The sequence below is a fragment of the Phallusia mammillata genome, chromosome 7 (genome assembly GCF_965637545.1).
Source record: "Phallusia mammillata chromosome 7, kaPhaMamm4.hap1.1, whole genome shotgun sequence".
NCBI classification, from domain to species: domain Eukaryota; kingdom Metazoa; phylum Chordata; class Ascidiacea; order Phlebobranchia; family Ascidiidae; genus Phallusia; species Phallusia mammillata.
The window spans coordinates 22,681,073-22,701,174 of NC_137258.1; the positions used below are offsets into that span (position 1 = coordinate 22,681,073).

The 20,102-nt window shown below is 36.1% G+C and overlaps 3 protein-coding genes and 1 non-coding gene across 9 annotated transcripts in view; 3 read left to right on the forward strand and 1 right to left on the reverse strand.

Moving 5' to 3' along the window:
* The window catches only part of LOC145237373 (WD repeat-containing protein 19-like), a 31,828-nt gene extending 17,879 nt beyond the window's left edge, over nt 1-13,949 (reverse strand). Inside the window, exons 1-21 of one of the 2 annotated variants that reach the window (XM_080100208.1) lie at nt 13,816-13,949; nt 13,450-13,610; nt 12,332-12,510; nt 11,730-11,875; nt 11,430-11,546; nt 10,899-11,093; nt 10,293-10,455; nt 9,964-10,081; nt 9,565-9,734; nt 8,887-8,993; nt 8,373-8,495; nt 7,692-7,825; nt 7,062-7,225; nt 6,310-6,476; nt 5,518-5,717; nt 4,194-4,415; nt 3,195-3,369; nt 2,294-2,434; nt 1,555-1,757; nt 996-1,101; nt 429-557 (exon numbers count right to left, since the gene is read on the reverse strand). In XM_080100208.1, the coding sequence (XP_079956334.1) occupies nt 429-557; nt 996-1,101; nt 1,555-1,757; nt 2,294-2,434; nt 3,195-3,369; nt 4,194-4,415; nt 5,518-5,717; nt 6,310-6,476; nt 7,062-7,225; nt 7,692-7,825; nt 8,373-8,495; nt 8,887-8,993; nt 9,565-9,734; nt 9,964-10,081; nt 10,293-10,455; nt 10,899-11,093; nt 11,430-11,546; nt 11,730-11,875; nt 12,332-12,510; nt 13,450-13,610; nt 13,816-13,821 (3,126 nt within the window). In that variant the 5' untranslated portion in view covers nt 13,822-13,949. Of the gene's footprint in view, nt 1-428; nt 558-995; nt 1,102-1,554; nt 1,758-2,293; nt 2,435-3,194; nt 3,370-4,193; nt 4,416-5,517; nt 5,718-6,309; nt 6,477-7,061; nt 7,226-7,691; nt 7,826-8,372; nt 8,496-8,886; nt 8,997-9,564; nt 9,735-9,963; nt 10,082-10,292; nt 10,456-10,898; nt 11,094-11,429; nt 11,547-11,729; nt 11,876-12,331; nt 12,511-13,449; nt 13,611-13,815 lie in introns of both variants that reach the window. The other variant, XM_080100207.1, reaches the window with a different exon arrangement.
* Nucleotides 8,118-8,191, forward strand: Trnas-gga (transfer RNA serine (anticodon GGA)). The gene has a single exon. It is a non-coding gene; the product is annotated as a tRNA-Ser (tRNA).
* A 522-nt stretch (nt 13,950-14,471) lies between the features above and the next one.
* On the forward strand, nt 14,472-16,720 carry LOC145237380 (large ribosomal subunit protein eL31-like). Of its 3 annotated transcripts, none has more exons than XM_080100222.1 (4): nt 14,472-14,553; nt 15,229-15,332; nt 15,988-16,113; nt 16,558-16,720. In XM_080100222.1, the coding sequence occupies exons 2-4, from the start codon at nt 15,229-15,231 to the stop codon at nt 16,703-16,705; spliced, it is 378 nt and encodes a 125-aa protein (XP_079956348.1). In that variant the 5' UTR covers nt 14,472-14,553; the 3' UTR covers nt 16,706-16,720. The 3 variants fall into 3 exon arrangements, with proteins under 3 accessions (XP_079956348.1, XP_079956347.1, XP_079956349.1); XM_080100221.1 differs by lacking the exon at nt 14,472-14,553 and adding an exon at nt 14,594-14,723; XM_080100223.1 differs by lacking the exon at nt 14,472-14,553 and adding an exon at nt 14,774-14,971.
* A 722-nt stretch (nt 16,721-17,442) lies between these two features.
* LOC145237383 (large ribosomal subunit protein eL31-like) lies at nt 17,443-19,692 on the forward strand. 3 transcript variants are annotated; one of them, XM_080100227.1, is made up of 4 exons: nt 17,443-17,524; nt 18,200-18,303; nt 18,959-19,084; nt 19,529-19,692. In XM_080100227.1, the coding sequence occupies exons 2-4, from the start codon at nt 18,200-18,202 to the stop codon at nt 19,674-19,676; spliced, it is 378 nt and encodes a 125-aa protein (XP_079956353.1). In that variant the 5' UTR covers nt 17,443-17,524; the 3' UTR covers nt 19,677-19,692. The 3 variants fall into 3 exon arrangements, with proteins under 3 accessions (XP_079956353.1, XP_079956352.1, XP_079956354.1); XM_080100226.1 differs by lacking the exon at nt 17,443-17,524 and adding an exon at nt 17,566-17,694; XM_080100228.1 differs by lacking the exon at nt 17,443-17,524 and adding an exon at nt 17,746-17,942.
* Nucleotides 19,693-20,102: the final 410 nt, after the last annotated feature.

The following is a 20,102-nucleotide window of genomic DNA, read 5'->3' on the forward strand; positions in this document are numbered from 1 at the left end:
TTAAAATAGGTTTGATAACAAGGTAAAAGGTGTGGAAAGTACCTAGATTATTAACATACTTGACAGGTTAATTATTTGCGTACACCTAATACATTAAATTGCGGTTTAGCTTCGGTCAAAATTAAACCTTATACCAGCAGGTTTAATACACTTACAACGTAAGGTAACATTCGAAACAAAAATGGGGCTGTTTTTAACATTTTTAGAAACAGACAAACCAGAATCAACAAGCTAACCCAGTTATGAACTTTAATTCTTCGACGAAACGACCGCAAAAAATGTTTTGGGATTTTAATCACTGATAAACAAGCTCGTTTAAGGAATTGACACAAAAAATCCCCCCTACCGAAAAAACAAATTTACTTATACCATCTTTAATTTTCAATTTTCCACAATCGTTTTGTGAAAGCCCAAATGATTTTTGTCACCTTGGGGTATTCTCCACATTTTGCGTAAAACTTTCCCGCCAAAAGATGATTCTTGTCGTTCTCGAAGTGAACCGCGATGCTCCGGAAATCCTCAGGGGTTGCGTCATCACCAATGATGTCAGCATAAATCTACGAACATTTCAAATATACTTTACAACCAATCCCATTTTCTCTCGGTCTTCCAGCAGTTAAGTGAAACAAAAACACTTAAGGGTTAAAACCGTATGCAGACTTTCTTGGAATTGAGTATATTTTCCAGTTTATATATTATGGAAAAGCATTTCTTAACCTTCTTATTAATGTCAACGTTAAAAACTACCTGATACATTTCATTTACCCAAATTTCAAAAAACCAAAAATTACCAGCTATGAAGACATAAAAGGGTGAATAAAAGTTACATGAAAAGTACCCTAAAAGGTGTCAAATTACCCCTTTAGCGGTTACTACCCACAGGTTACGAATAACAAGTCTAGTGGTTCTTAACTTTGGTTGTTCTGCAACGTTTGGTTCCACAATTGCACTAAAACCACTTGCATAATCAAAGTTTGTTGGATAAAACATATTACCTCCATTTGACCGTGCTGTTGTGCCATTTGGAAAGCTTCGTCGTTGCATTTCGACAAAACAAGAAACTGGATTGCTGATCCGTAATCTCCATGCTTTATGAAGAATCTGTAAGGTATATGTTTATTATAAGAATTCTGTTTAAATAGTTCAACAACGAAAAGGTTTTACAAGCACAAAAAGTATCTTTTTGTTTGGTAAAAAAGTGGCTTTTATTGTGGTGGGATTTTAATGCAACAAACATGGTTACTGTTCAAACGTTTTGGCAAATGCCCATGCCATCATCAGTGATATAAAGGTCCGCATCAGTTATATTTGGGCCGATATGAACAGATCCTTACATAGTGTTCCAAAAACGGTTACAGTTTTAAAAGTGGCGCACTTTAAGAAATATATGTGGTTTGTGTCAACTATGTTTACAACACCAAAAACTCAACAGATTTTTTAGGGGTTTCAACGGGGTTCGAACCAACAACTAGGAACGAATCCTAACGATTTTTCTAATTCAAGCGCCTTAGACTGTTCGGTCAATTCTAAGCCAGATAATTCCCAAAAACTTACTTTGCAACCATCTTGGCGCCCTCTATCGACCCTTGTTCTTTCACGATATGCACCGCTCTCTCTGGGTCCCTCAAGTGGTCCAAATATATCCGCACCTCGCTGTCGTAATCCCGTGCACTGTGGTATGCGTCGGCAGCCTCCGTGAATTTTCCGTCGGCCTCCTTAGCTTTTGCATATTGAAGGAAGATTTTTAGAGATGTGATCTGTAAAGTAAAGAGGGTTTAAAACACGGTGGTTTACAAAGAAGCCACATTGCGCAGAGAACTGTAACAAAGTCTGCATAATAAAACTCACATAGGGATAGCAATTTTACGGTTGTTAGTTGTTATGTTCTGAATGAAAACTTGTTTCAACTTTTGCTTATTATTTAATGTACACTTACAGTAGCAGCATTTTTTGCACCGAACATCAAAAAGGGTAATCCAAGGTAACGAGTCCATATCTGACTCGTACGCATACTCGATTACTAACACGGTCGAGTATACGAATCCTTACTAGGCTGAGAAGTCGAGTCCTGACTCTGCCGAGTTTACGAGTCACGGCTCAAGCGAGCACCCGATTACGATAAGTACTCGACTTATGGCTCGACCTACAACTCTCTGCCGAGCACTCGACTACTTGCTGCTCGACAGAGTATTCGAGTACTGACTCGGACTCTCACTGCAGTAAACAACTTTTAATTAATTCTAATCACGATATTTTTTTTCATCATAATTTGATATTGAAAGTTGAGATCAACCTTTGGCAACAGACTTCCAACTTTTTGCCAGTTCTTGCACTTAATGTAAACGGCCGCTGCTTTATCGATGTATTCGCCTTTCTCAAACAGCGATGCTGACTCCTGGAACTGACGCATCCCCTCCAAGATTGCACCACATTCCTGCAGAAACAAAATAGCACAAATAACAACCTTTAAATTAGAAGAAAACAGGAAGAGAAAAAAAGAAAAAGAAAACGCCAGGTCAATTAAAGGTTATACCGAGTCAAGGACGACAGGAGTCTTTACGGGACTCGCGTTATACCAACTGAGCTACACAGGTCCAGTGGTGAACCCGTTGAAATTCGAATCACAAGCACCGTTGCCTGCCTTGTGTGCTGCGCATGTCAGCTTCGTAGTACAGAAGAAAAAGGAAGATTCTTAACTTACAACTGCACAAATATATTCAACACAAACCAGAGTTGCAAGCGGGCCCGAATTCTGAGCCCGAACCCGGCCCGAAACCGAAACGTTTTTGCAAAGCCCGTTTAGGCCCGAAATTTTGATTGACAGGCCCATCCACGAAAGCCTTGCAACAAAGGATGAGAAAGAAAAAAGAGAAAGACAACAAACACAATGAACAATAGTAGACAATGGGGTAAACAATACGTTTTTGAGTGGGGTGGGCATTAGGTCAAACTTGTTACTTAGCTGAGTGATTATATTTAAAAAACATGGCGGACTCGAAACGTAAAGTCAGGCCCGTTTTAAGCCCGTTTTCTCACAAATACCTAAGCCCGAACCCGGCCCGAAAAGCCCGGCCCGACTTGCAACTCTGACACAAACAGCAAAAAGAATCTAGTAAATTTATCCAAAATTTAAAAATTACACGTGTTATTATTATCAGTATCTTTTTAAAATAGAATCAGCAACCTAGTTTCACCTTTTTCAGTTGTCTGCTTGGATGTTGTAAAGCAAGTTGCACTCCTCTCCTTATGTCCCCTAATCTAATTGAAGTCCTCGCCACCCCAGCAGCACAAGCCTCATCATGTTCCTTATAATCGGGTTTCCGCATAACTCCTTTCTCGAAATGGGACAAAGCCGCCGTGTAGTTGCCACTGAACAATACAGCAAGTAGTTATCGAACAGGTGCTTAAATGCAATTAAAAATGTTAGTAGTCGATAAAGGCGACGTTTTTGTCTTATTAAGCAAACAGTTTATTTAGATAAAAATTAATTAACGTTTTAGTTATTTCTTTGCGTAATCAGCAGACAAAGGCGGCAATTTTAGTTTGGGCGTTCCGGTAGTACAGTTTAGGAATCATTTTGGTGCCATTTAAAGTTTAAGGGGACATGTGGGTAAACCAATGGGTGAATTGGAGTCACAGTTTTCAGGGCACTAGTTTTAGTATCAATTGTCAGAAGGTTAGGGACTCAAAAGTACGTGGGATTAGAACAGAAAGGAATCTAGAAACTAAATTTTATTGCATTATCAAGTAAAAAAAAAAAACTTTCACGGTGTTACCAAAGCTTTTGTCATAAGCTTTTGCATAAATGCTTATTTTTATTAGCATTCATAGAGAATTCAAAAATGAACAATTATTTCATTTGTCAAAAAAACATCTATGTTACATTCAAAGTTTTTGTAGTAAAAAGTTTAGCATCAAAAAGCTCTTCTTTTATACCTTTTCATTCATAGAACCAACTATAATCATCTGACAGGCCATTTCGGCGGCGAACCCCAGGTTATGAACTAATACAGTTAATCTGGGCCCGTTTAGACCAAAAAGTTTGCAGGGATTAGGCGAAGATCCGGATTAAACGATGTCGATTAGTTAAAGCCTTACCACATTACAAATCATTCTTACCTCATTTTTGTCCGACTTGGGCGAAGATTAACCGACTGTATTTAAACTACAAAGGCAAAACACGAAATACTTACGTGAACTCTAACTGCTGGGCATATTCCTTAGCGATAAAAGGTATTTGATCTGGATCAAGTGTGTTTGCGAGTTGCAGTGCAGTGTCCCAATGCATTAGGTCCCGGCGCATCTCTAGTGCCGCTAGTGGTTGACTTGACGAGAGCAGTAAATCTTGGGCGAGGTCAAATTCACCGATGTAACTTGCCAACGTCCCTGCGAGCAGATTACTGTCTTCAACGTCTCTGTGTATTGAAATGGGAAAAACAAAGCAAGGTAAAAATTGATGTATTGTTTTAAATTTATTAGAGATTTTTATGCTTTTATGTTTTTATACAAATAGTAGCATGATTTTGTTTTTTGTAGAAATAGTAGTATGTCCAAAATCGACTAATTATTCTTTTTTTTAAAACTTCAAAAGTAACCTTAATTTATTTTGTTCGTATTGAAATTTTGGGGTTATAAAGGACGATTATATTACGGCAAGGCATTTGCAGGCCTAAATAACAAAAAAAAACATTTTATTTAAACGTTATAGCTCAAAATGTTCACAAAATTGAACATCTGCATTTTTTTCTTCATAGGCCTGTTTGCAGCAAACCGTTATACCAGAGTTGCAAGCGGGCCCGAAATCTGAGCCCGAACCCGGCCCGAACCCGAAAGTATAAGCCCGAAGCCCGGCCCGAACCCGAAACGTTTTTGAGAAGCCCGTTTGGGCCCGAAATTTTGATTGACAGGTCTATCCACGAAAACCTTGCAACAAAGTATAAGAAAGAAAAAAATGAGAAAACAACAAAAACAATGAACAATCGTTGACAATGGGGTAAACAATACGTTTTAGAGTAGGGTGGGCATTAGGGCAAAGCCAGAGAATTGTTACTAAAAATGGCGGAAACGGAACGAAAAATCAGGCCCGTTTTGAGCCCGTTTTCTGACAAATACCTAAGCCCGAACCCGGCCCGAACCCGGCCCGAACCCGGCCCGAACCCGGCCCGAACCCGGCCCGAACCCGGCCCGAAAAGCCCGGCCCGACTTGCAACTCTGCGTTATACACTGCTGTGATTTTTTTTTATTTTTTCCAATATTTTTTTGCTGTGGACCTTATTCCCCTATTCTAAAAAAGCAATTTTTTACACAAAGTAAACCTCGGGTGAACCGGATTTAATTCAGACAAAACTTGAGGTAAAAATGATTTATAATGTGGTAAGGCCTGAACTAATCGACATCGGTTAATCTGAATCTTTGCCTAATTCGGACAAATTTTTGGTCCAAAAAGGTCCGGATCAACCGAGGTTTACTCTATATCATTCTATAACGTCATCTTCCAACATTGTGACCTTGTCTCACCTTAACTTCTCCAGAGCCAAAACCATCCCAGCATCACGAAGAGATCTGTATACTCTGACAGCAAGGTCAACTTCAAGGGCATGGAGGGCAGCCGCTCCCAGTCGGTACCAGTTCGACTCAGCGCTAAGTGCTTCACAAATCACCCAAGCTTCTCTCCAACGCCGCAGAGCGATCGCTTGTTCCAGCTTTTTTCGGTCCACCTTACGGGTTTCGAGATACGGAGTGGGTTACATTAAACACAACCTTTTCATTATTGTACAAAAGCACAGATGACTTTACAGCCCCGTGTACAATATATCGAGGTAAAATCCAAAAACGTTTTTTCCAAATAAATTCAAAATGCTCAAAAGAGCGGCAGATGATCAGCGTCCAGAAAATTGGTGGTGCCTTTTAAATAGGTAAATTTTGTATTTATGTTCAAAAAAGATCAAACTAACGCTGGTCGTCTGCCACTCTATTTGAGTAATTTTGAATATTTTATAATTAAAGGCAGGTCTGTCGTTCACAATCCTATAGCATAGACTGATTGCTGTGTTGATGACATTTTCACTATCAAAATGTCATGTTCATGTTACAATCGGTGTAAATTGTTTTTGTTACAATTTATGTTAATACACATGGTATAGCACTGTTTTCGGCACCCACTGTTTGTATTCTATTGTAGGCCAGGGTTTGTGAAGTTGTTTTTCTTACAGTTTGTGCGGCTTGGAACTGAGTAAATACAGTAGACAAAGAAAAATTGCCATAAATACACATATATCATGTTGACACACAAAACTACTTATAACATACCTGCATTTCGTCTCTACCATCAGGTACACTGATAAAGGAATGAGTATCAAGCAGCATAGAGGTTGTTTTGCCACTTGCGATTTGAAGTGTGAGGGAGCCGTTGTACAGAAGAAGTGGTTTCTGGTTTAGAGGAAGGTGGGTTGTTCCAATTAATGCCACATGTGAACCTGGTAAAATAGGGTAAAGGTGACTTTACAGCAGTGAATCTAAAATATTTTGACCTTGCAGCACACTTACAATGTAGTTTTTGAAACACATTACAAAATGATGTTATTTTTATCATTTGCATCAGCATGAATATTAAAATTTGGGGATAAACAATTTTAAAAATTAGGTTTTAGTGTGGTCTTGAATTATTTGAAAAACAGGACTAACCGATGTCGATTAGTTCTTTTCATCAAGTTTTGTCAGAATAAAACGAAGATATTGTTTTTTAAAGTCAGGTTTTTAGCCGTGATGTTGCTTATTCCAACCAAGCTTTTTAGTATTAGAGTCCGAACATTAAGTATATACAGTTAGTTTATATAGGGCCAAATGAAGCAGTTTTTCAACTTTACCAAAAAGCCATGAAGAAAAACAAGAAGCCACATATAACCAGTGATAGGAGGCTTAAAAAGCAATGATGTCAAAAAAGCGTTTACTAAAAGATTTGAGCAACAAAGCATGTCGCTTTTTAATACTATTGGGCTGTTATACTCCTGCTTACGCTAAACAGATCCTAGTCTACTATTTGAAAGGATCATAACAAATACCTTGTGTTGATTCTCTGTTAAAGATGTATGTGTTGATATTAGCATCATCGAATGCGACAAAGACACCCTTGTCGTAAACGTTGTGTTCCCACAATAAACCTCTACTGTTGGAGGGTATAGATGGGATTTCAAAAGTTGAATCATTTACTGGATTGTAGATAAACCTAAAAGTTAAAACATAAACTATAAATTGGGGTCAATCTCTTGTTTTTAAATATATTTCTTAAGCCAATATCTTATCGCAACCATTTAACCCAGTGATTCTCAAACCTGGCTTTCAGGGCCACATGCGGCTCCCAACTACCTATTTTGCGGCTAGCACCAGACTTTAGAAAACCATCGAACATCGCTGTTTCAGCCTTTAATTTAATAATCTTTAAGTGATTTTCAAAAAGTTTCTTTTTTTGCGGCTCCCTACACACTTAAAAAACTGGCATTTGGCCCCGACAATAAAAAAGTTTGAGACCACTGATTTAACCTCTCACAAAGTTACTACTGTATTCTACTAACCTGACTAAAATTAAAAATCGTCTGTTAAGTCACATAACCTGGTTAATTGCATAAAAAAAAGCTTGGTAAATTGGTTATGTCATTGATTGGATTTATCAGTGTAAGTTTAGTCTGTTATACCCGTCACCCTTTTCATCAACAAAAGCAACATGTCCTCCACAGCTATCTGGGTAAATGCTCCTTATCCCCACCGAGTGGCGGAAAACATTTACTTGTGACCAATCCTCAATGTAAAAGAAATAGAGTGATCCAGTCTGCCAACACAAAAGTATTTTCTTAGCATTACTTTATGTGTATTGAATAGGCGTTTATCACTAAGTTTTATTTGAATATTATGCCACCTTTATGGTCAGTGTGTAAACTTTTTTGTTCAATAACACTTCACCAACACACAAACTACCCAATAAAAACTGAAATGTTGTGTAGAATATATTCATCTTAGCTGATAAGGTCAAACTGGCGATCCCCTACTACGAAGCTGACATGTGCAGCATACGAGACAGGCAGTGGTGCTTGTGATTTGACTTTCGGCGGAATCTCCACAGAGCCTGTGTAGCTCAGTTGGTAGAGCGCGAGTCCCGGAAAGACTCCTGTCGTGGGTTTGAATCCCACCGCAGGCTAGATTTTCCGAGAGAGACGCCTTGCCATATGGGAATGCTTGAGAAACCGGCTAATTCGGTACAACGCCTTTAATGGGACTGGCTTACTATGATGTGTAGTTAGTTTAATTTTACTAAATCATCAAGCTTAACTTTTCAAATGGTATAAAATACATTTATGTCATTGTATCAAATTTCTTACATCAGTCCCATATATAAGAAAATCATTAGTGAGAGCACAACACATTGCACGGCCCATGTCCTCTCTCTCTGGAAAAAGTTTTGTTTCACGTTCCTCAATCCCAGAATGAATTCGCTGGTCAATCTGACAAAAAGTTAACAAATAAATAGTAAACAAGGTTGTATTATGTTTGGGTTTAAAAACAAACTTGGTAATTTGTAGGGATGGGCTCGATACCGAGTATCGATACCACTGAGATTGTTCGATACCATCGATACCGAGTACCGGGTACCCGTCCCATCACTACTTGGAAAGGTACAAAACTAGCACGGAATTAAGAATGTTTGCTACGCCGCAATGCACCATTAACGTAAGATGCTCGGTGTTCAAACAAACATAACATTTGCAGTTTTGGTCCATCCCAAGTAATTTGTTTAGGTTGTTGTGCGAGGGTGAAAAATTCAACTCAGATGGAATTCTTTTAACTAATATTTCTTCATAATCTTAGTAATTTTTATTACACAACACAACATACCAGGTGAAGTTGGACCTTTCCACCTATTAACACTGCAGCATAATCTGAGTTGAGACGCATGCTTCGAATAGTTTCCAAATATTCTTTGTCACAGGTTTTCAGGCTCTCTGCTACATAAAACAGCCAATGTGACTTCACTTTATGCGACAATAGATGAGTTTAGTTGGTTATGTCTAAATTGTCGCCGCCAAGATCACCAAGTGTTGGGTTTTATTCATTGGGTTCTATGTTTGTCTTTGAGTACCTTCTACCACAGTGTTCTATGTTTAACATTTAAGCATCTCTACCACAGTAAAACTTGATGGTGTAAACCAGTGGTTCTCAAACTTTTTTATTGTTGAGGCCAAATGGTGGTTTTTTTAAGTGTGTAGGGAGCCGCAAAAAACGAAACCTTGAGAAAATCACTAAAGATTATTACTTTGAAAGCTAAACTAGCAATGTTCGGTGGTTTTCTGAGGTTTGGTGGGAGCCACAAAATAAGTTATTGGGAGCTGCATGCAGCCCTGAAAGCTGGGTTTGAGAATCACTGGTGTAAACTAAATAAAAATTACTAACTGCCCTGAATTAAAACAATCTCTAAAATTTTTACATGACGTTACTATATTTTCAGTATTTTTGTTAATATGTTAACTTTCCAAAGTACAGTAGCCCCGTCTTATAGCATTGCTATGTATGTACCTTTATCAGAGAGAAAGTAAAACCATGCACGGTTGTTCATCCCGACAGCAATATGATATGGCCCACATGCTACGAAGGTCGGTTCAATGTCAATCGACACAGCAGTGGCGGGCTCCTCCTCAATCTGGTTGACAACCGTTACTTCCAACAATGATGTGAGATATGCTAATCTGTAAAAAAGGGCCATCATGGTATTATTTGTTTTAGAAAGTGTAAATCAGCACTTTAGCCAACAATGTGTAATGACTACAGTAAACTCCAGTTAAACAGGATTTGGTTAATCCGGATATTTGCCCAATTTGGACAAAATTTGAGGTATAAATGATTTGTAATGTGGTACGACTTGAACATTCATTTTCATTTTTTTAGCATATTTCAATTATTACGCCATCTACTCACTTTGTCCCGTAGGAATCTCCCAGTATGGGCAGTTTTGTGAGGTAACAATGCAAATTGCCACGATTTGAAGAAACTGCAAGTAATTGTCCGTCAGATGTCCAATCTATTGATCTCAAACCTGCACAAAATGTATAAATCATTCAAACACAATCTATGCAGAATTGGTATAAAAAATCTTAAGAAATTCAACACAAAAAGCGAATGTTCACAAAATGTTTTCAAGTATGTAGTTTGCTATGAAAAAATGAACAAAGAGACACCTGAAAAAATGGGCATTGTAATGAACCATTATTAAAAAACAAAAATGATGAAAACAAAACAATGCTCACCTTTAGGTTCATCTTCCAAGCTTATTATGGCTGAAACTTCTGTGACATCATGCAAATCATGAATTCTCACACTTGTGTCACCACACGAGGCAGCATAGTTCAATGATGTTGATATGGCGATGGAAGACAGGTAGTCATGGTGATCACGCAGTTGAAAAAGTTCCTAATAGAAAAAAGTATGCAGTGCAAAGTCACACATTTATGCATAAAATTATGCAAAACATTTCAGGAAAAATTTAGTAATGACAATTGTATTTGTAAACAAACAATACTAACTGGAAATGAAACTATATAAACCAGGAAAATATCATAATCCATGAAATTTTGTAAAAGCAAATATTTTGAAAACTTTAAAGTTTAGACCAGTAGTTCTCAAACTGTGCGTCGTTTGAATTTTCCAAGGGCGTCGCACAATATTCGTTTCGTGGCTTTTTGTTGTTGTATCAATAAACACAACTTTAATAAAAGTTTCCTCATTAAGTTTCATTTGATGGTGCGTCGCAAGTCCAGAAAACTTTTCCAGAGGCGTCGCAACAAAAAAAGTTTGAGAACCACTGGTTTAGACAGAAAAACGACTTGTCCTTAAATTTAAACCATGTGCAGTACCTGCCCAATCTCCTTGGCAAATGTGGAAATAGCAATAATGTATCCGTTGGAAAAGCCAATCATAATGTAACCATTACCGTACCATTCATATGCTTCAATTTTACCATAGTTTGGTTGAAATGCCAATTCAATTACGTTATCAACATCAATAAGTTTGTACAAAAACAAGGTCTTCTTGCCAACGATTGCACTAACCTACAAAACATTAATGTAAAAAAGGTTAAAGCATAAAATCTTATCAACAGAATTGTAAAAGTACAAAAAAATGTTCTTGACATGCCAGTATGAATAGACAAGCAAGCTAAATTTGACATATTTTTAACACTAAAATCTTAAACGCTAAAAGAGGTCAAAGTAATGAATGTTTTACCAATCCAAACATACTGAATGGGAGAGTCATTAACATTAGTCAACAATAGTTCAAAGTTTGTTTCACTTGGATAAAATCATAAAAAAGAAAAAAAATATCCAAATTTACAGGTATAATCAGTACATGGGGTTTACAAAAGTCCTACTAATAATAAATCTTACAGTGTTATCTCCACTTTCATTCTTGCCTCCACCACGTTTCATCTCAGAAAACCTGATTCTAGTGGGAAGATCTCTCACACTGAATTGGTGAATTGTTTTTCCAGTTGTGTCGCTTATCTGTACAACAACAGTGGAAAAACAACTTACATTTTATCTAAAAAGATTAAATTTTTTTACCCCAAAAAAATTATCTTTTAATTTTTTGATAAATATTGCTCATTTAATGTATCAAATGACAAATACTTACAATAACACTTTAAACAAATTAAAAGGTGAAAATGTAATAGCAGATTTACTTACTGTAACAGAATTGTCTGCTCCACTAAGAGCCACTTTATTCTGCATACTCCAAACACCAGATATAATTTTTCGATTATGTTTGCCGAGGATCGAAACTTTTCTTCCAACTTTGTGGTCATACAGAATCAGGTTGCCTTTGGATGTACCTGAAGCAGTTCGCAATCAAAAAAAATTCAAATTAACCTAATTGAAATGAGGTCTGTTTTTAGGGACAAATGACCAACAAGTTCACCAAACTAAATACACATAGATCCAAATTAATTATTTACTCATGTTAATGCAAAATTGACTTGCAATTTGTTAAATCTAAATATGTACAATCAAATAGATTAGTTCTATCTAAGCTGAATGCTGTATGTTTTTGTGAGAATGACACATTCACCGAAGGTGCCCTAATAGCAGTATGCCTAAATGTTATTCTATTGGATTCTAGTAGTGTGGTTGCATATTTGCCTAATTGTTTGTCAGAATGACACATTCACCGAAGGTGCCCTAATAGGAGTATGCCTAAATGTCATTCTATTGGATTCTAGTAGTGTGGTTGCATATTTGCTGGGTCTCATTGTTTGCAAACAAATAAACAAAAACAAAATGTGACAAACCTATTGCCAAAAGCAAGGTAGTTTTTGACCAGCAAAGAAAAGTCAATCCGTCTTTGGCTCCACTGTCGATTTTGATAACTTTCTTTTGATTGGCATCCCACATATACAACATGTTGCTTTTCTCACAAATAGCACAAAGTACGTCACCATCCTTGTCCCATTCCAGACCAGTGGAAACCCTAAAAGATAACAAAACCCTTCGTACTGGTTAAGCCATAAACAAGCTTCTTTCAATTTTCCAATGTCAAATCTCCTTACAAACCTTTTTCAAAGTATTCATGTGCAGTGTTTTTTTTAAGGTGTTTTGGGGGAGCGAAACGGTCCCCCAAATTTCTCCCGCGGTTTCCCAAAATTTGGACTTATGGCTATTTTTTGCAAATATGGCTATTTTTTGGTATTTAAATGAAACACTTGCGGTCTCTTAAAACTACTTAGCGGTCACCCAAACCAAACCTTAAAAAAACCCTGTTCATATGACATGTGCAACAAAAGCTAAGTTGTTAACAAATACCCACAAGGTTCAATCAGAATAAAAACTAGTCCAGCTTCTTCAGGCAGTTTAACGGTGATTGTGTTAAGAATCGGTTGTAACAACCTGTTCGACTTGACATTTACAAATCAACTTTAATTAAATCAGTAACCTAAATAAAAGGAACTGTGTGGTAATAACAAACTTTTCTATATACAGTAAACCATAGTTAAACCGGATTCGGTCAATCCAGGTCTTAAATCCAATTTGGACAAAACTTGAGGTACAGATGATTAGTAATGTGCCAGTCTGCAGAACATGGCAGTTCCCGACAAGATTTCGCGCGTGCAGGACCTACATGTCCCGCGTGCAAGAGCAATTGCAGGCGCAAAGCAAGTAAAAGAGGGCAAGACAGGCCAATTAAATGCCTTTGGTGCAAAATTTTCGTGTGCAAAAATTTTTTTTCAAAAAAAAATCGCGCGTGCAGCTGCCATACTCTGCAGACTTGGGTAATGTGGTAAGGCTTGAACTAATTGACATCAGTTAATCCACATCTCACCAAATCCAGACATTTTTTGGGTCAAAACGGGTCCGGATTAACTAAGGTTTAGTGTTCTGCACAAAATATGACTCTTTTACATAAACATACCCTGAAAGATGAATTTCCTCTTCCAGTTGCCCATGACGATCCCATATCTTAACAGTATGATTCTGCCCAGCGGTGGCAAGGTAGTTTCCAAGTATATTTTGCCACTGAAATGTTATTGGTGCATCTGACCCGTGGACCCTGTCTTTCAGACTGAACATCCGCTAAACACACAAAGTCATGTTTTAATTGTTTTATACATTAAACAACTACTGTAGTTTATAATTTCAAATTGTATACCACACAGGGCACTATATTACAAGTTTGGAAGCATTTTTTTCCAGGTTAAAATTTGTTAGCTTCCTTTTTATAGACAAATATATGTTTGCTATAAAAGCATTATCAGTGTATTATTTAAATATAACTTACCTTCATGGTGAATGGTAAAAAGGAAAACAAATTTTAAGTTGTTAACCAAGGTTTTTCATATGTTTGAAAAATCAGGTATGTATTTAAAGGATTCAATACCTGAAAGCAACAACAAAATTTGTTAAATTTCGAACTTTGAAAAACCACAGCTGAAGCAAATAACAACAACAAAAGAACTCCAATTTTCAATTTTTTAACATTAACACAAAGCAAATTTTTGAAAAATGCAACTTAGAACCTAACTAGCGTCGTTAAAAGCTCAGTATCTTCACAAACTTATTCTCACAACAACCATTGGCTTTCCCAGCAACCGATTTAATTTGTTGGCATGTTGAAAAATTTACCACGAAATAAACCAAGCGGAACGAAAGTTTTAATTATTTTGACGTCGGGTATGAAAATGAAAAATTACATTTGAATATTCTTTATGACAATTTTTGTTAGTAAGTGCTAAAATATATGTTAAAATACAGATTAATGTGCTTAACTTAAACAAAATAAAAAAGTGATTTTAGAACTGGAAATTTAAAAAAAAATCTTCAAAAGATTTTTTTTTGCAAACAAAATTACAGATATTTGAAAAAACGTTGTTAATTTGCTACAACATTATAAAAAGAGTAAAATTGTTTGATTTAGGAATATTAAAAATAGTCGACAAAAAAGTAAACTGGGGATTTTGGAATCGAGATTAAATAAAAATATGATTTTTGTGGTCTTTTCACGTTAGGGAGAGACAAGGTAGGTTCTGTATTGTAAATATTAAGATAAAATCCAATAAAATCAGTCTTTGTAGGCAAGTACACAGGACATATTTATAGAAAAATAATATTAAGTACACATGTGTTTCAATAAGGCGAAAAAATATTAGTTTAACTGTTAAAAAATCCCTAATATCGACTTGAATGAAGGTACACTATTGAACTGAAAGTGTAATGTAAATCATTTAAACTACTGCAACACAGATTTAATTTTGTACGGCAGACATCTAAACGGTTCTTCTTTGTTCGTGAAGAACAGTAAAAAGATTGGTTTGCGAAATTATGGTGACTGTTTTGAGGCTGTTGTCGATTTTTGTGGTATCAGCTCAAGCACTTTCATACATTTATTAGCATTGAAAGTAGACAACATTGTAGAATAGTTTCATTCAAAATGTCAGGTATTAAAGTGTTTGAAATTTCTACAACCATAACTGGCCAACTAAATTTAAAATACAGTGCAGCTGCAGCACGTTTAGTCGTGATCCACCACTATTGTGCCACCCACTATTTTGTGCATAACGTTTTAAAAGGTCACACAGCAATTTCTGATTTGGTGATTGTTCAGTGGAATTGTGTCACTATGTGTTCTTTCACCCAGTAAAATAACGTCAATTGAAAATAGACTTTGATATCTAATATCGTGTGTTATTTGCAGATGGTGTCCAAAAAGGAAAAGAAGGGGCGCTCCGGCGTCAAGGCCATGAAAGATGTTGTGACAAGGGAATATACGATCCACATGCACAAACGAATTCATGGAATGTATGTACAATACTTTTTTATTTGTTTAAGTCATAATGAACAGTTTTTAGGAAAAATTTTGGGAAAAGTTTTCGACGCTAATATAATGGCATATAAATTTATCTATCTGAGCTGATAAGACATATCTATTAGTTTTTGTACACTGCATAAATGTCATTGAACACATATTTTTTCACATGTACAAGTAGTGCTGCACATTTTTGCTCCTTCAGTGCCTAGCTTGTGCTGTTGGCTTCTCAAATGTGCTAAAGAGTTTTGCATTGGTGCAAGAAGGCAATGAATTTGTCTCTGCTTTTGAGCACAAATAATGCAGCACAAGCTAAAATATTAATCAGTGTATGATTTCTGCACTAGTACCTTCCCATTTGAAGATTGTTGTTCTGTGACATTTGTAAGAATGGCTGAACAGACCAAAGTGATAGGCTATATTAACCAGATTTCTCCGTACCAGCATTAAAAAAAAGGGGTCTATGTTGTTAACTGGGCCACTTTCTGTTGGTCTTTAAGTAAAAACAGGCGGATTTTATTGCATATTTAGGATTGGTCTGTGTTTGCTGCAACAGCATTTATTGTTGAAGTGCAAGTGCAAATCCATTTCTTAGCATTAAAGTGTTTTTGTTTGGAGACATTTAATGTGTATTTTACGTATTACCAGGGGATTTAAAAAGCGAGCCCCAAGAGCCATCAAAGAAGTCAAGAAGTTTGCTTTGAAGATGATGGGCACACAAGATGTAAGGATAGACACACGTTTGAACAAAGCTATCTGGTCCCAGGGTATCAGGTCAGTATAGCACTTTTTACAAAGTTGCTTTAGTGTATTGGTTGTGTCTGTGTTGTTCATAGCAAATGATGACAATTGAATGCCCCTGTCTGATTTTAAATGCTGATATCCATTGTCTTGGATGTCTGATGCTTTGAACTACACATACAGTCTGACACAAGTATAAAACAGATAGCCGCATAACAAAAGTACATTTCTTGCCCAAACACCTTTGCCAGAGTCCCAGATTAGGATGTAAAAATCCATGAGTTTTACTCTAACACAAATATTTCAAAACAGCATATTGTTGATTATGATCTTTTATTTTCATCTGCCATATAATATTATTTGTGTTTTTAAATATTATATTTATTCATATGTGTAAAGGCCTCTGTTGAAGTAAAAGTGACAGTTTTGTTTTATTGTACCAGTTGAATATTCATTAATATGTTTTTTGTTGTACAGGAATGTCCCATACCGCCTTCGTGTCCGACTTGCGAGAAAGAGGAACGAAGATGAGGACTCCGCAAACAAGTTGTACACGCTTGTAACCTACGTTCCTGTTGCCTCTTTCAAGGGGCTTAATACTGTTAATGTGGATTCGGAAGAATAAACATGTGTTAGCTTCCTTTTTATAGACAAATATATGTTTGCTATAAAAGCATTATCAGTGTATTATTTAAATATAACTTACCTTCATGGTGAATGGTAAAAAGGAAAACAAATTTTAAGTTGTTAACCAAGGTTTTTCATATGTTTGAAAAATCAGGTATGTATTTAAAGGATTCAATACCTGAAAGCAACAACAAAATTTGTTAAATTTCGAACTTTGAAAAACCACAGCTGAAGCAAATAACAACAACAAAAGAACTCCAATTTTCAATTTTTTAACATTAACACAAAGCAAATTTTTGAAAAATGCAACTTAGAACCTAACTAGCGTCGTTAAAAGCTCAGTATCTTCACAAACTTATTCTCACAACAACCATTGGCTTTCCCAGCAACCGATTTAATTTGTTGGCATGTTGAAAAATTTACCACGAAATAAACCAAGCGGAACGAAAGTTTTAATTATTTTGACGTCGGGTATGAAAATGAAAAATTACATTTGAATATTCTTTATGACAATTTTTGTTAGTAAGTGCTAAAATATATGTTAAAATACAGATTAATGTGCTTAACTTAAACAAAATAAAAAAGTGATTTTAGAACTGGAAATTTAAAAAAAAATCTTCAAAAGATTTTTTTTTGCAAACAAAATTACAGATATTTGAAAAAACGTTGTTAATTTGCTACAACATTATAAAAAGAGTAAAATTGTTTGATTTAGGAATATTAAAAATAGTCGACAAAAAAGTAAACTGGGGATTTTGGAATCGAGATTAAATAAAAATATGATTTTTGTGGTCTTTTCACGTTAGGGAGAGACAAGGTAGGTTCTGTATTGTAAATATTAAGATAAAATCCAATAAAATCAGTCTTTGTAGGCAAGTACACAGGACATATTTATAGAAAAATAATATTAAGTACACATGTGTTTCAATAAGGCGAAAAAATATTAGTTTAACTGTTAAAAAATCCCTAATATCGACTTGAATGAAGGTACACTATTGAACTGAAAGTGTAATGTAAATCATTTAAACTACTGCAACACAGATTTAATTTTGTACGGCAGACATCTAAACGGTTCTTCTTTGTTCGTGAAGAACAGTAAAAAGATTGGTTTGCGAAATTATGGTGACTGTTTTGAGGCTGTTGTCGATTTTTGTGGTATCAGCTCAAGCACTTTCATACATTTATTAGCATTGAAAGTAGACAACATTGTAGAATAGTTTCATTCAAAATGTCAGGTATTAAAGTGTTTGAAATTTCTACAACCATAACTGGCCAACTAAATTTAAAATACAGTGCAGCTGCAGCACGTTTAGTCGTGATCCACCACTATTGTGCCACCCACTATTTTGTGCATAACGTTTTAAAAGGTCACACAGCAATTTCTGATTTGGTGATTGTTCAGTGGAATTGTGTCACTATGTGTTCTTTCACCCAGTAAAATAACGTCAATTGAAAATAGACTTTGATATCTAATATCGTGTGTTATTTGCAGATGGTGTCCAAAAAGGAAAAGAAGGGGCGCTCCGGCGTCAAGGCCATGAAAGATGTTGTGACAAGGGAATATACGATCCACATGCACAAACGAATTCATGGAATGTATGTACAATACTTTTTTATTTGTTTAAGTCATAATGAACAGTTTTTAGGAAAAATTTTGGGAAAAGTTTTCGACGCTAATATAATGGCATATAAATTTATCTATCTGAGCTGATAAGACATATCTATTAGTTTTTGTACACTGCATAAATGTCATTGAACACATATTTTTTCACATGTACAAGTAGTGCTGCACATTTTTGCTCCTTCAGTGCCTAGCTTGTGCTGTTGGCTTCTCAAATGTGCTAAAGAGTTTTGCATTGGTGCAAGAAGGCAATGAATTTGTCTCTGCTTTTGAGCACAAATAATGCAGCACAAGCTAAAATATTAATCAGTGTATGATTTCTGCACTAGTACCTTCCCATTTGAAGATTGTTGTTCTGTGACATTTGTAAGAATGGCTGAACAGACCAAAGTGATAGGCTATATTAACCAGATTTCTCCGTACCAGCATTAAAAAAAAGGGGTCTATGTTGTTAACTGGGCCACTTTCTGTTGGTCTTTAAGTAAAAACAGGCGGATTTTATTGCATATTTAGGATTGGTCTGTGTTTGCTGCAACAGCATTTATTGTTGAAGTGCAAGTGCAAATCCATTTCTTAGCATTAAAGTGTTTTTGTTTGGAGACATTTAATGTGTATTTTACGTATTACCAGGGGATTTAAAAAGCGAGCCCCAAGAGCCATCAAAGAAGTCAAGAAGTTTGCTTTGAAGATGATGGGCACACAAGATGTAAGGATAGACACACGTTTGAACAAAGCTATCTGGTCCCAGGGTATCAGGTCAGTATAGCACTTTTTACAAAGTTGCTTTAGTGTATTGGTTGTGTCTGTGTTGTTCATAGCAAATGATGACAATTGAATGCCCCTGTCTGATTTTAAATGCTGATATCCATTGTCTTGGATGTCTGATGCTTTGAACTACACATACAGTCTGACACAAGTATAAAACAGATAGCCGCATAACAAAAGTACCTTTCTTGCCCAAACACCTTTGCCAGAGTCCCAGATTAGGATGTAAAAATCCATGAGTTTTACTCTAACACAAATATTTCAAAACAGCATATTGTTGATTATGATCTTTTATTTTCATCTGCCATATAATATTATTTGTGTTTTTAAATATTATATTTATTCATATGTGTAAAGGCCTCTGTTGAAGTAAAAGTGACAGTTTTGTTTTATTGTACCAGTTGAATATTCATTAATATGTTTTTTGTTGTACAGGAATGTCCCATACCGCCTTCGTGTCCGACTTGCGAGAAAGAGGAACGAAGATGAGGACTCCGCAAACAAGTTGTACACGCTTGTAACCTACGTTCCTGTTGCCTCTTTCAAGGGGCTTAATACTGTTAATGTGGATTCGGAAGAATAAACATGTATGCCCTGAACTTGTGTGAAAACCATTTTTATTTGTCACAGTACAGCAGGTCCATTGAAGGCTTAGTACTAGTGATGCACCAAACCTACCTCAAAACATTTGGTCCGAAACCAAATATTCGGCCATGAGGCCAACAAAACTTCAGTGCATCACTACTTAATACAGTGGTTCTCAACCTTTTTGCCCTTGCGGACCCTTTTCGACAGTGTAATCTGATTGCGGACCCCTTGAAGGTGAAGGTGCTTTTTTGTACTTTTTTATTAACAAGCAAACTATACATGGTGCATTAAATGCTGACCACATTCGGTCCAGGACCAAAATTTCAATCACTTTGGTTAGGGTTTGGACATGGTGCACTAACAAGAAAGACACATTGCATTGTGATGTGACGTTGTTTGCCACTGACAATTAACGTCTGTT